Raw genomic sequence first — 14,765 nt, forward strand, 5'->3', positions numbered from 1 at the left:
CAATGGCCTGGAATGTGTGGATGGCGAGCCAGCCCAGGGCCACTGATGGGCTCCCACTGCTAAGGCAAACAAGTCTTTCCAGGACTGGTAGCTCTACATATAAAATAACCCCGTGACTTTAAGCTTTGTTGTGACAGATTTCCCCGTGTGCCAATTCGCATTAAAAAGTGGTTTGCTCCCATCACACGCCAGCTGAAAAGGAGGTTCCCGCAGTGCTGCTGTCCCTGGCCTTCAGAGCCAGTGGCACAGGGAGCAGTAGCTCGAGGTGGGTGCTCATCCTAACGGGTAATGCACAGGAAGGGAGCTCTTTTCGTTCATTTATTATTTTAGTCAAAGATGACATCAACAACCAGCTCCCGTCACAGAGCGAGGAGGGCACGTTCCACTGCAGCACGGCTCTCCGGCCAGCGGAGCCCCGCGGGCTGCGGCGGCTGCAAGCCCTGTGCCAGGCCCGGGGCTGTGGCCGCGCCCCCCATCGCTGTCCCCACGTGCAGCGCGGCCCTGGAGCGGAACGCTGCGATCCCCCGCCATGGCTCTGCCCCACGTGTGAGGCGGCCCTGGAGCGGAACGCTGCGATCCCCCGCCATGGCTCTGCCCCACGTGTGAGGCGGCCCTAGAGCGGAGCGCTGCGATCCCCGCGCCCCGGGGCGGCCCCGGCTCCATCGCGGCGGGCCCGGGCCCGGGCGGGGTCACACGGTCCCAGCGCCGCGACGCCCCCTGGCGGCCCGCCCGGCCCCGCGCACTACCACCGTCAGCGTGCGCGCGTGCGCAGGGGCGGCGCGGGGAACAGAGGACGGGCTCACGGCTCTCGCGAGATCACGAGGCTATATCAGCGAGTGGGCGGGGACGGGGCTTCCTTTAGTGCGCGTCCGCCCGCAGCGCAGCAGCTTCCCTTAGTCGTGCCCCAGCCCCGCGATGGAGGACAGCGCCATGGACATGGAGAGCATGGGCCCCCTGCGCCCGCAGACTTTCCTCTTCGGTAACGCTCGCCGCGCCACGCTCGCCCGGGGCCCGCTGGCCCCGTCGCCGCCGCAGGCCCCGGGGCCGAGCGCCGTGCGGGTGCCGTCCAGGGCCGCGGCCTGTGCCGGCCGAGCGCCGCCCCTCCGCGCGCGGGGAAGGGGCGGGGGCTCTGGCGGGGCCCGGGGGCGCGCAGCGGCCGTTCCCGCGCGCTCCCCACGTGGCGCGCGGCCCGCACGTGGCGGGGCCCGTCCCGCTTTGTTCCGCGCTTTGTTCCCGGTGCCTCCCGCCGTTCCTAAGGACGCGGCGCCCCGGCGGCGCCCGCGGAGCACATGGCAGCGCGGCCGGAGGCGGAGCACGTGGAGCGCCGCGGCCGCGCGCGCCTTGCTGCCCGTCGCCCCGGGGCAGGCCCGGCCGCCCACGGCGGGCGGGTGCGGAGCTGCCATCGCCCCGGGCACCGCGGCGGACGCTGGGCGCGGATGCTCTTGAAACTGCTGGGCTTGAACGGGCCGCGAGGGGAGCTGCGTGGTCGGCAGCAGGCCGCTCTCGCCTGGGGTTTTCCTCTCCCCACATGTTCCGCTCCGTGCGTGCTTGGAGTGTGCCGCTAGTTCCCTGCAAGTACGAGGCCGGGAAGCAGCCAAGCTGCCAAGTAACTGGTTAGCAAATACTTATGTCTTAAGTAAAACAGTAAGCTTATAATTAAATTGTTTTCTTGCAGGCTGCGAGCTTAAAGCGGATAAAGAGTTTCAGTTTAAAGTAGATGATGAAGAAAATGAACATCAGTTGTCTCTGAGAACGGCAAGTAGTGTTTAGCTTTTACATTTTCCATTTTAAATGTAGTGGTGTGCTGTGATGTTGGTTTTTTTACGTGTCATTTATTTCTCCAGTTATAATACAGGTGATAATTGTTACATAAATCTATTTAAAAAACTATCTCTTACTGGCAGTGGAGCATATTCTGTAATTTCAGATACTTTCTGTATTGAAAACGTTTCTCCACTGATGTTTCATTGTAGACAGCAAGCAAATGCAAGGCTGGAAAAGGTTAAAAATCAACTTTCAGTGGATTAATAAGTATATGCTAAATGAAATTAAGTGCTAGACTATACACTACGGCATCCCTAAGGCAAACAGTGCTGATACTACAGGAGCAGAGGGGAAAGGATGGACTTGTAAGAGTCATACTTAGGCACACTCTTGTAGATTACTGGAAACTTGATTTTTAAAAATCATTTCAGTGTGTTCACAAATGTAGCTCGGGTTCCTTTTCTTTCCTAGAAGTAGATAATATGTAAATCCAAATAAGAGAGCAGACACTTTGTTTTGATTTATTGTCCTTGGTTTGCCCTCTCCAAGGATGTAAGTGGGAAACCCCATCTTTCATTCAGATAATTCATCTGACAGACTCCCAGGGAGTTCTTGGATGGGTCCTTAGGCCTTTCTGGTGCCACCCAAGTCACACACAATATTTCAAGGCTTTTGTTCTCGACTGAGCATGTTTTTTTTTGAATAGCAAAACAATAATGTGCCCCATCCTAACAGGCAAGAAATTGAAGAGTTATAGCATCTTTATGGTGTATTGCTGCGCTTATTTAAATGCAAGGAAATGCTTTTATACCTGGAAGCAAGAGAGTCTTTAAATTGTGGATTAATTCCTACAGGAGAATTGCTTCCTGGAGGTCATTTGCATAACAAGTATCTCCAAACATTTCGTGCTGTTACTTAAAACACTTCTGTGTTAGCAATGTGAATCATGTGTTTTCATCCTTGTATATTATGAAAACTACAGCCTGGACTTGACAATGAGTAATTTGTTTTTAATTAGAATTCCTTTTGATAGAAGAGTATAGCAATGTTTAGGGCAAGTCCACATGCAGATTTCTTCTGTTTGAATGTTTGTTATGCAGTTAAAATTAGTGATACTTAAATTGTATTGTTTTACTCAAAGTTCTTTTTCTAATTATATTTTCAGAATTAGCTGTAGCATGTCTTCTAATGTTGTACTCTGAGGGATGAAGTAAAAATCCACACCACTACTTTGTTGTTAGGCTTGTGGGGGGGAATCAAGTCTTGTGTCAGTAACCTCTTCTCGTAGTATTTAAAGGGGTGATGCCCAGGAGAATAGGGTTAACATACCAAAGGACAAACTAGGAAATACTTAAGAGCCTTTAGGACTTAAAAGGTGTGGGACGTGGTTGAAACAGAAAAGACCCTATTCAGTAGAGGAAAGATGTAAAGAAAAGGTGTAAAGGCAGCAAATACCTGGGGGCTGGTCTGTGCTCCCACATGAATAAAGACAGTGTCTGTCTTCGCACCACCAAGTGTGGTGGTGGACTTGGGCATGAGGTACAGCAGGATGGGGAGAAAAGGGAGTAAAAAGGAGAAGAGGAGGATAGATGGAGGAGGTAAAAGTGCCATGAATTTCTGTAAATGTCTTAATAATGGCAGCTAAGAACGGGGGTGGTCACTGCTTCATTACCTATTTGGTGTGCATTCCTTCAATGTAGAAATTAAAGCACGTGCATGGATGCTTGGCAAACACACGAGAAATAAATAAAAAGAGCTAATAGTATTGAACTGGGGTGAATGACAGGACATGGTCTAAAATTTTTGTCCCACTAGCTGAGCAATTCAGTGTTGTTGACAGCACATTTGAGGGGTGAGATCAGAGCTGCAATTTCACCTCTTTGAATTGCTAATAACAAAATTTGCCAGAACTAGTGAATCCCAACGTTCTATTTTCCAGCCTTCAGTCTGATACATCTTAAGTGTGGACCATTACAGCCTCATTAAAGCTCTTCAGCTCTTGAAGAATAGAAACTTCTGTGCCTCTGCCTGAAGTGTTCACACCCACATCTCCCGTGGGGGTTGGAAAGCTTTCTTTGTTTGGGGTTTAGGGAAGGAAGCACAAAGCTTTGTGCACTGCTGTTGGGAAGAGTTGTAGTATGAAGGGTTTTCACATCTTCTGCATGTACTCCTGTTAGAGGGGCCCAAGGTTCAGTGAACTGGAGTTTCAGGCCTGACCGCTGTCTGTCACTCACTTGTCTCCTTGCAGAGTTTTGACTCTTCAGAAAGTGCCCGACTCAGAGTAAGGGATCCAGGTACTTGAGTTTAGAAATGCAACTAAGCTGCTGTTAAAATCCTCAGTGAATGTCAAGTAAGCAAAAGGTGCACAGTGTGGTAAAGGGAGGCAGTTGGCAGATAAATGTGGCAGGAGGGGGAAAGCTGTAGGTGTGTTTCTGTAGAGGAGATAATGTGTTTATATTTCTCTCCTTGGACCAGCTGTAAAGCTGACTGAACTTGCCACTGCCTCTTTTTGGTGCAGTCATCCAGCAGCAAGTGACCTGATTTCACTGTCCTCAGAACATGCCTGGAGGTGCCCCTTGGAAGTTTCAGTGTTATGGAGAAAGGGTGTCAGCTTAGGATGGAGTCTGATGGAATAATTTGTAGTCAGAAATGCAGATTTCAATATTTAATGATGCAGAACATTGAATGGAGTTTAGAAGATAAAAAAATATTTGGGATGCTCAGACTGTGTCCTGTTCTTGACTTCACAGGTTACTTTAGGAGCTGGAGCCAAAGATGAATTACACATTGTAGAAGCAGAAGCACTGGACTATGAAGGCAACCCTACTAAAGTAGTGCTGGCATCTCTGAAAATGTCAGTGCAGCCTACAGTAAGTGCAGAAACTTGGAGAATCTACTGTAAATTTGGTCTCTAGTGAGAAAAAAGTTAAAAATGGCTTGGGTCAACTGAATTTTAGTGAAACTGAGCAGTGTGTTCAGAGAAGTGTCTGTTTTACTGCATGTAGTAAATACATCTTTTTTTGTGCCTGGTAGAGTACTTGAGTCATGTGGAGATAACGGACTTGTTCAAATTACACATTTTTTAAGTGACAGTAATTATTCATGCCATCTATAGACAGACAAGTCCAGGCATATGCAAGCAGATGCATCTTTAGGTTGTCTTGCTTTCTTTAAACCTGGGATGGGAACAATTCATGTTTTATGCAGGTGCCAAGCTCTAATGCCACTCTGAAGATGATTGCTCCTCTCTAAAGGGCACCTTGTTGTCATTTCTGCTATCGGGAATATAGTTTGACTCAGCTGCTGATAGTGTATAACTGCACAATGCTGGGGCAGGTGGGATGGATGATGTTCAAATCGACATTGCTGCCAAGTGGAGTAGAAACAAATGTGTATTAGTCTGGCCTTGGTGTACTTTAGCTGGGATAAGCAACGAGTGTAGTAAACCCCTGTGTGTGGCTTATTGACTCTGAGTTGACCTTTTAACACTTGCAGAATACTCCTTTGAAAGGGAACTTGGAGTAACTGTTAGCCATGGAGTTTCCAGCTGTTGGTGCTTGTTTCGACTGGGGTGGAATGTCTGTTAAATATACTTTGCCTGGAATATGCGACTGAATACCAGTGCTTTGTCTCACAGGTTTCATTGGGTGGCTTCGAGATCACACCACCAGTGGTGTTAAGGTTGAAATGTGGTTCAGGGCCTGTTTACGTCAGTGGTCAGCACCTCGTAGGTACGTATGGCTGCTCGCTGCTGTGTCCTGGCACCTGGCAGCACCTGCAGAACTTGAAGGATCTGCAGCTGGTGCTGCAAGCAGTGCTTTTGCTGGTACTCACCCTCTGAATCTTACAGGCACATACTCAGCATAAAGGGGCTGTAGGGCAGAAGTTGGGAGGAGTGCTTGCATGCCTTTACTTGCCACTTGTTTTTTGTATGGATAAGGGGCGTTTGTCATCCTTGGAATTGCAGTTCTAATTTCTCCCCTTAGAGGGGTGGGTGTTGGTGTCCCACTGTAGGCTTTCTGCTTATCAGCTGAATGTGAGAAGACTGCCCATGAAATAGTTCTGTTTTTTAACTAAACTAACCCAGGACTAGTCTTCTCCTTTAAGAAATTGTCTTTGATCTTTCTCTACTAGTTTTCAAAAGTGTCTCCTTAGGAATGGAGAAAACATTATTTTTGACGTTGTGTTGTCTGTTGTGTGTGAAAAGTGTTCTGACCAGTGTGAGGGGTGGTAGTTCACCTGATTAGGATTTCCCTGTAGTAGTACCTGCTTCAATCAGGTGGAAAACCTCCTAGTCAGTGGTTAGGTCACTAGTGGGAAGCTTCCTGGTACCGATTCAGCACCTCAGCCAGACCAAACCTACTCAGTTATGGGTGATGCTCTTTGTTTCTTACTAGCAGTCTTGCTTTATATTGTTATATGAGGTGAGGTTTTTACACTTTGCCTTTGCTTTATCAGCATTAGAAGAAGAGCCAGAATCAGATGAGGAGGAAGATGATGCAAAAATTGTTAATGCTTCAACAAAGAGACCAGCAAGTGGAGGAGCTAAACCACCACAGGTATATGGACTTGCAGTCACTTTGTTTGCAGTGTTTTCTTCTAGTTTGGTATTAGTGCTGCCTCTAGGAGGAGGTAGTTAGATGCCTTGCTATTATAAGTGGGACGGGATTATTTTGTACTAAATTACAGAAGGTCCCAAAATTCTGCTGAAGGGGTAGATAGAATGGCTGCTTTTGTGGAAATTCTGTCTCCTGTAGTAACTGCAGGTTCTAGTATAAACATCAGTGTACTGCAAGAGTTGATGCTGATTAAAGCGCTGGACTTTACTAACGAGGAAAGATTCCTAGGCTCAGAGCATATGCAGTGGACTAAGTCAATAGCTTGGGACTTGGCAGCTGTAAGTTCCTGGGTTTAGCTAAATTGATGGAAAGTAGCCATGTACTTTTGCCATAGTTGTTTTGTACGACAGTTGCTCTTTATTACCAAAAAATGCTATCAACACTTAACAGGCTTTCTTTCTTAAAGAAAAAACCAAAATTAGCAGAAGATGATGAGGATGATGATGAAGATGAGGATGACGATGATGAGTACGTATTCCTGTTTTGATAACGTGTTTTAAAATACAGGGCTAACTTTCAGAACGTAAATTGTGTGACGCTACTGGATGCTAAGTGAAAAAGCTCCTGTATCTTGACTGGGGAAAAAGTATCCTTGTCTTACTTATCTCTGCAATGCTATGTAAATTAGTGTTCTTCAGATATGTTATACTGGGTTTCCTGTTACTCATTAACTTCTAAAAGTAGTAGTGGAAGTCCCTACGATATATCCCTTCAGTATTGAAGGGGAGTGCATTTAACTGCTTCAAAGGTAGTGCTTGCCCTAGCACTTAGCCATGTGTTAAGGTATAAAGTAAACTTGAAAAGATTGCTTGCTTCCTTCATGAATAAAACATTTTATTGGGAGGGAGGGGGAAGATCAATTCCTAACGTGGATCTTGAGTTATGGTGAGTGACTTCCTTTTTAATTGTAGTGATGAGGATGACTTAGAGGATGATGAGGAAGAAATTAAAGCACCAATAAAGAAAGTAAGTGGCTAATCCTGTGATATGATAGTAATCGGGCAGATAGTCCCTTAAATCAATAAGTTTTATCACAGCTCTCTGGAATGTGTGAATGGGGGATGCACTAGGTTTAGCTCAGCCTGTGTGAAGAAATTGTAATAGGGTGTGAAAACACTTCAGTGTGAATGTGCACCCATCCCAGTCCATGTTCTATTTCCTTGGCTGCAAAGGGGTGACTGGGTCTTATCAGCACAGGTATGCAGCTGTCAGACTGGTGTGGGCCTGGATGGCTGTTAAACAGCAAATGAAATCCTGCTCAAAGGGGGTTGTGCTTTGCAGTTCTAGTCCTGCATGCTGTGGAAAGGAGCCTTCAGCGACTGCAGATGCAAAAGGCTGTAAATGTGTGAGCCTCCGGCAGGGTTCACCGAGGCAGGGACGTGCCGGGAGGTGCTGTTCCTTCGGCCCTCGAGGGCCATCTGGTGGTGCTGTGGATGCGCTGCAGGGCAGCTGCACCGGGAGGAGAGGGAGGCATTTTCTTGTTCTCACACTTGTGTACTTAGCTTGAATTTTTATGTTCATACCTACTGTTTAAAAACAGATATTTAATGTTTTACTTCACCATGTGCTGTTTGTCCTTACTGAATTGCCATAAGTGATAATGCACAGTGGCCTGGTAATGAGTCTGAAATGCTGATTCCAGCCATCTGATGTGATCTAGGGTGACTGAACAAAATGGTCACTTGATTGATTCAGGAATTTTAGACTCTGTGTCTTAGATATGCATGTGGTATCATGTCCCATGCACATCCCAGGCAATATTTCTGGATGAAATGCCAAATGAGATAATGGTTGTGTTACAGAAAAAAGACAGGACTGAATGATGTAACAGAACTTGTTCTTGGGTGTGTTACTGTTCTGCACGAAGAGGTTTTCCTTTGGGTTCCTGTAACATGCTATCTTGAGTTTGCTTGCAGTTCGTCTGACAAATGAACTTGTGTGCTTGCCTTTCAGCCTGTTCGTGAGGCTGCAGGAAAAAATATGCAGAAAGCAAAGCAGAATGGAAAAGACTCTAAGCCATCCACACCAGCATCTAAATCAAAAGTGAGTGAAAACAACTGGGTAAAACAAAGGTTTATTCTACTGGGGAAGCTAGTTTCTTGCCTAATAGTAACTTCAAACCACATACTAACATTCAAATTAGGTTTTTAGATCTTGATGTAAAGCATGTTGAAGATACTGTTCACTGCTTCATGTTTTCTGTGAAACTCTTCAGTGGTCAGTATGTACCTACAACAGTCAGGATCTGAAATCAGACATACTGTCCCTTGGGAATACTGGTAATTCTTTGGTTTGAAACACTAAATCTATTGGTTTTGTGCAGCACCTAGTACAAGAGGGTGACTGCCAAGTGTGTTTCCACTGGAGAACACTGGAGGCTGTTTTCCAGTGGAACCAAGAAAAGGGGCTCTCGTGACAATGACCCACTGCAGGACTGGCTGTTTCCTTCCTTGTTAATGCTGTGTGATTGTATCCTGATTCCTTGTGCAGCTCCTCCTTGCTGCATGTACTCAGACATAATTCCAGGAAGGTTCATACAGACATGAGCATGGGATGCATGGTGGGACAGCATTTGAGAAGCACTGCAGGTGTGCCTTTTAAAGCATGGCCTAATCTGGCTACTGATATGGAGTAAACTCTGAATCACTAAAAATTTTGGCTATTTTTGGTTTCATTTCTATTCAAAGAGCTCTGGAGGCACCTGCCCAGAAGCATGAGACACCAGCTATGCTAACTCTAGCTAACTCTAATAACTCCAGATTTGAAAATCGTTATTTTTCATGCTTCTAAGGAATGTGAGGGAAGCATAAATTTAGGTTTTGTGACTGTCTGAAAACTGTATGGACTATCAGTGTGATGGCTAGTTTTGTAAAATATATCTTATATTCTCTGTAACTTTATGTGCAAGTTACTAATGAAATAATTTTCAGACTCCAGATTCCAAGAAGGATAAAACTCTAACTCCAAAAACACCAAAAGTCCCTCTGTCGTTAGAGGAGATAAAAGCAAAAATGCAAGCATCGGTAGATAAGGTGAGTCTCTGGGAACGAAGTTTCTCAACCTTTCTTTTACACTTACACAGCTGAAAAAAATTGGATGTTTCAATAAATGGTTACGATGTTACTGATTCCTGTGCTGTTACTATGAGTGGGTGTTGACGTTGAAGCTCAGAGAAATGAAAACACATTTGCAGGGAAAAGCCTCTACTCATGAGAAACAAAACCACTTTGTATTTTTCCAGTAGTGCTGATTAGGAGTTTGGTATTTCTTGGTGAACTGTCTGCATTCAAATTAAAAAAAAAAACCTTTAGGCTATACTTACTGTTAAGATGACTTAAATAGTGCATATACACTTTGGGTTACAAAAGTAAAGTGGAGTGAGTTCTTCCCGTGGTTGGAATGCCTTGGTCTTGAAGCAGTATATCCTGATGCTTGTAAGGCTCAGTAACTTCCAGAAGAGGGAGATAAGTGCTTGTGGTATGAGTTAAAGCACTGCTGCAGACCTGAAAGCTTTTGCTTTCTGGAGGGATCCGGGCTTAAGTCTCCCTTCAGTGGATGTTTCACCCTTTTAAGGCATCAGGCCAGTCACTTGCTCTGGTTGTTACCAGGTCTGACCAGCATGGTGGTCACATGTGTCAGTAGTGTTATTAGCAGCTATTTAAGTATAAAATAGAAAATCCAGTTGCAGGCTGGTTGGGTGTAGCAAGTGATTCTTTACCTCCTGAGCCAGGGTTGAGGTGCATGTGCCAGCAAGGGCTGTGTTCTGAGTATCCTGTGCTTGGAGCAGATGGGAGTGAGGGTCTGCCTATGGCTGCCCTTGGCTGGCTCACAAGTGCTGATGTGAGTGCTAGGAAGCATTGTTGGCTTGCTGATGGGGTTTTTTAATTCAAGATAATACACTTCTTAAACCTATACAATGGCAAACAAAGGTCACCTAAAGAATTAGGATCATCTTCTGCTTAGATCCATTAGTGTTTTGGGGCTGCTTTTTTCCAGGAATGCAAAATGAGACCAGAAGTGTTTCTATGCAGGGTGGATGCAGAATGAGCAATGACAGGCTGTGATGAGGATGGAATTGCAGAGCCCTGGCCTGTGAGCCAGGCATGATGGATGGGCCCATCCTGGTGGGTCACAGTAACCCGGGAAGCTTCTGTGGTGTTAGGAATGACTCAGGAGCCATGATGAGTGGTACTTCTGCAGTGTGAGCACAAGTGGCTGAGCTGCTCACAGTAGACATGTGAGCAGACAGTAGACACGTGCAGAGGGAAGCATGCAGAGCGGATAACTGGCAAAAAGAGCTTTAAAATACATTATCTGGTGCTGAAGAGTGCTTCTACAAGGAAGTGCTGTCTAGCAGGGAGCAGCTCAGTGTGCTGTCCTAATTGACATGCGATATTTCAACTGATTCGCCTGGGAAATTGAAAAGTTTCTTTTGGGACATGTGAAAAGAAATCAGTGTCTCCTATAATAGCATGCTCTATTATTTTCCCTGGAGATACTAGGAGATAAGATGATAAACCTGTATGTATGATTTAGTAACTGAATCTGCCTTGTACATTTGAGCATGTGCAAACACAATTCCAGGGATTATAAGGAAATGTTTCTAGAACAGTTCTTTAATTTAATAGAAGTTACATATTAATGAGTAGTGTATTAGTGAGTTTTTAAAGATAGGTGGGATGTCCATTCATGTTTTTTGCTTCAGAGAGCTGAAGTTAAAAATCTGCCTTTGAAGGGTGGTCTCAAGTTGTGTTTTGCAGTAAGAGTCCATAAATAAAGAATTAATTGTAATTTATCTGAGTAGTATGGGACTGTTTACTACAAACAATGATTTTAAGTGGTGAACACTGTTATGCTCTTCAGCATCAGCAAAGAATCTTGGACAGCAATTCAGTTTGTAGCCACTTCTGTCAGAAATAGCTGGGCATGGTAGAAAAACAAACTTCCTAAAATGGTTTAAAGCAGACTAGTGTGGGAAGTTGCCAGGTGAGTTCAAACTTCATGTATTGCAAAGGGTTTTCAGCATCATATTGTTAAGAGCATTAAGTGACCTGCAGACTTTTTTTTCCAAATAGGGTACTACCCTTCCTAAGCTGGAGCCCAAATTTGCCAACTACGTTAAGAATTGCTTCAGGACAGAGGACCAGAAGGTAACAGAATTCATCAGAGCTTGATAAAGTCCAAAAACTTTTATAACCTTGGGGATTCTTTTCCACTTCTTAATCTTTACAAGCTTTGGACTGTTTCAAAGGGTTGCAAACCACAAACAATACTTCAGGTTAAATATATGGGAATGGTTTTAAGGGTTTTAGTTGGCTAAGATGGGAAAGCTAATGTTTTATTACATTTTTCCAGCTTTTATATGGTTGGTAAATTATCTCTTGCTTACTAAACCCACAGAATTTTCCTTTTGGCACCATATTGGCTAAGGAAATGAGCTGTGGTTTCCCTTGCTGCTGAATTTGGCCACCTCAGCCAGTCTGGTGTTCAGCCCTTTGTTGGGGAGGGTGTCTGGGACAGCAGAGCTGTTTTGTGATGGAGATTATGGCATTCTTGCCACATTCTCTCCCAGAATCAACAGAGCTCTTGAAAGAGCACAAGCCAAATTGTGATATCAGGAAGCAAGTTTCTGAATTAGTTACTACTTAACACAGACTAAGCTGAAAATGTGTCTTAGATTTCCCTATCAAAATTTCACCAAGTCAGTTTTGCAGTGACAGAATTGCTTATGCTTTCCTGCTTCCCTCAGTGGTTCGGTGTAAACTTGTCAGATGGACAAATTGATATGTTCCTGAAGGAATGTTAAAAAGCAGTCAGCCTCAACTACTGGACCTGCTGTGGCATTAGCCAGGGTAGGCAGAGTTCAGCCAGTATTTGCCTCACTGATCCACACCCATCCTTTCACTCAACCTTCACTGAATTCTTACTATTGTGACCTGGTGTGAATAACAATCTTCTAGCAGAAGGATCCAACGTCATGCTTTCAACTTGATTTTCTCTGAAAGGAATGTACTTTTGTTACAATTTCTTGTCAGTATTTTATGAAATAAGTGGTGATAGTAAGCTAAAAATAATTTTTAAAAATGGATTTCAATTTCTAACTTTTTGTGTACACTTCCAGGTCATTCAAGCTCTCTGGCAGTGGAGACAGACTCTGTAAGAAAAGAAAACAGTTTAAACAGTTCGTTAAAATCTGCAGTCTTACTTCTGTAACCATTATTTGGCTGTTCTTTTTACAAATACTGAAAGAGCTTTCCCTCCTGTGTCTGATAAATGTCATCCAGATTACTTTGCCAAGAATGTGTTGTCCAAAATGCCTGTTTAGTTTTTAAAGACAGGACTCCACCCTCAGCTTCATTTTAAGTATGTATGGAATGTTTTGATAAGGCATGGTGGTGGTCAGACAAATGGAAACGGTGGGGAGACTAAATGTATGTGAAAAAAATAAAATTTAGTATTTTGATACAGTACTATTGTTTCTTTTTTTATGGATGAGGGGGATCTGCATACTGAACCCAGAGATAATTGGGCTTTAAAGTTCTCTGAGGAACTACCTTTGAGTATTTTAGCTGCTTCTCTTTAGCAAGTACGCATAAACTTTCGTGTGTTGTCAGCTTCAAAAACAACTCCAGTTCCATGAGCTTTGGAGCTACGGAGCAGATGATTGGGAAGAAGACTGAAGCGGCAAGTGGGGCTTTATTCTTGTCTGAAAGTGACCACTAATTATATAATTGCCTGAAACAGCCCTTCCTGCATCTCAGTTTCTGACCTGCTTCGCTGCACTTTGGTTTATGGTTTTGTTCTAACTACTGGGTTTATAGGGCCTGGAACTCCACTTGTAAAATGCAATACTTTTGATCTGGGATTTGCTGGCTGTGCTGTTCCTCTGAGGAGCTGCAGAGTCTGAGGCTGCCTCCCATAATGACTCCTGTGAGGATTTTGTGGAGAGAAGAATTAGCTTGAATGCTGAAGGGTGTGCCTGGAGAGCTCACTGAGTGAGTTCAGAGCCTGTGGATAAATTCCTGGGAATGCTGAGACTGATCTCCAACAAATCCAAAAGCTTAAATGAGCAGGAAGTCCTCTCTGGTCCTCTGGCCTTCACTTGATGCTCAGAGCCACAATTAAAATTTTGGGCCATTCTTGTTACACGAAGTGAAAACCATCAATGTTTGTAAGGGCTTTCAGGTGAAGGGAAGCATGGATGTCTGTGCCTTGAGGATGAGACTCGTCAAGGCTCCTGTCTGCTGTCACTTCCAATGCATGACTGTTCCACCTTGTGTCCAGTAACAGCAGTCATGGGGACTGGAAGAATACTCAGAAAACATTCAAGCACTTGAATGGTAACTATCAAACTCTGCTTTAATCCTTGCTGTGTTTGGAAATTAACACAACTGACTTGTGTTCTCACAGCAGAAAACCCCCTAACTTGAGTAAAACAGGCTGAGTTTTCCCCACTTGAAGGACTTGGGACACTTTGGTCCTGCAGCACATGGCTTTGCAAGACACACTAGGTTGTGCTGATTGGGCATGGGGTCTGTTCTACTGAGCATTCTTTACAAGTTGTTTAGGTAGGATAGACAATTTGATTTGCCACTGAATTTATTTTTTTTATGTTTGCTGTTACAAAACCCTTAGTTCCTGTAGTTGAGATGCTGGGTGCAATGGAAAGCAGTGCAAGTCTCCAGAAGCAAATAGTTCTTTTGGGGAAAATAAAGCCAAGGGAAGTGCATGGTAGACAAGCAAAATGGTGCAAGTCTTGTGTCAAAGATTCGTTTAAGCTTGAGTATAATTGCAGCATGTGAAATGGCAGAGTATAACGGTTTGAAATGCCTGTTTTGGTGGGGTTATGTCAATAGATGATGTCATATTCACAAGTGAGAGCAGACTTCCCTGGTGAAACAGCTAATGGCACAGACAGGCTTATTTAAGCAAAATTGCCCTCAATTTTGGCTGAAAGAAGTGAAAATTGTACAGTAATTTCAGCAAGAAATTACTAGCCAGTAAAATACTCTGATTGCTAAAGTTTTAAGAAAAGCCAGGGTGATGTCTGTGTGTAGGTGACTGACCAAAGCAGGTCTGGGGTGCAGCCGTGCTGTGCAGAAGCATTGCAGGGGAAAGGCAGAGCCTGTATGGGCAGCTCTGAAGGAAATCATTGCTGTGCTGGTGCTGAGGTACAATGTAGGTCAAGTCGTTGTCAGGCTGCTGTTGAACCTCATGAGGCATCTTTGAGGCACCCTCGTGGCATAACAATTACTTGGCCCTGGTTAGGTCTCGCACTGTTCTCTGCCAGCTCATGGAGTAGTGAGGGATGGTCACTGCCCCACTTCTGGCTGTGAGGCCTTTTCCCTACCTCTGCTGTTGTGCTGGTCACATCTCCAAACC

General features: G+C 44.7%; 1 protein-coding gene across 1 annotated transcript; it reads left to right on the forward strand.

Annotated features, from left to right (window-relative positions):
• Window positions 1-844: 844 nt before the first annotated feature.
• NPM1 (nucleophosmin 1) lies at window positions 845-12,853 on the forward strand. The gene is made up of 11 exons (XM_030957451.1): window positions 845-979; window positions 1,676-1,755; window positions 4,515-4,634; window positions 5,402-5,495; window positions 6,223-6,323; window positions 6,790-6,851; window positions 7,295-7,349; window positions 8,337-8,426; window positions 9,314-9,415; window positions 11,459-11,533; window positions 12,505-12,853. The coding sequence occupies exons 1-11, from the start codon at window positions 916-918 to the stop codon at window positions 12,541-12,543; spliced, it is 882 nt and encodes a 293-aa protein (XP_030813311.1). The 5' UTR covers window positions 845-915; the 3' UTR covers window positions 12,544-12,853.
• The last annotated feature ends 1,912 nt before the right edge of the window (window positions 12,854-14,765 follow it).

The sequence above is a fragment of the Camarhynchus parvulus genome, chromosome 13 (genome assembly GCF_901933205.1).
Source record: "Camarhynchus parvulus chromosome 13, STF_HiC, whole genome shotgun sequence".
Taxonomy (NCBI): Eukaryota; Metazoa; Chordata; class Aves; order Passeriformes; family Thraupidae; genus Camarhynchus; species Camarhynchus parvulus.

Bases quoted from the DNA above. Each gene is read 5' to 3' on its own strand.
- NPM1 (XM_030957451.1), top strand. From the start codon at position 916: ATGGAGGACAGCGCCATGGACATGGAGAGCATGGGCCCCCTGCGCCCG. The intron at 980-1,675 runs GTAACGCTCGCC...GTTTTCTTGCAG, and splicing joins CCCGCAGACTTTCCTCTTCG to GCTGCGAGCTTAAAGCGGAT. The intron at 6,852-7,294 runs GTACGTATTCCT...TTTTAATTGTAG, and splicing joins GATGAGGATGACGATGATGA to TGATGAGGATGACTTAGAGG.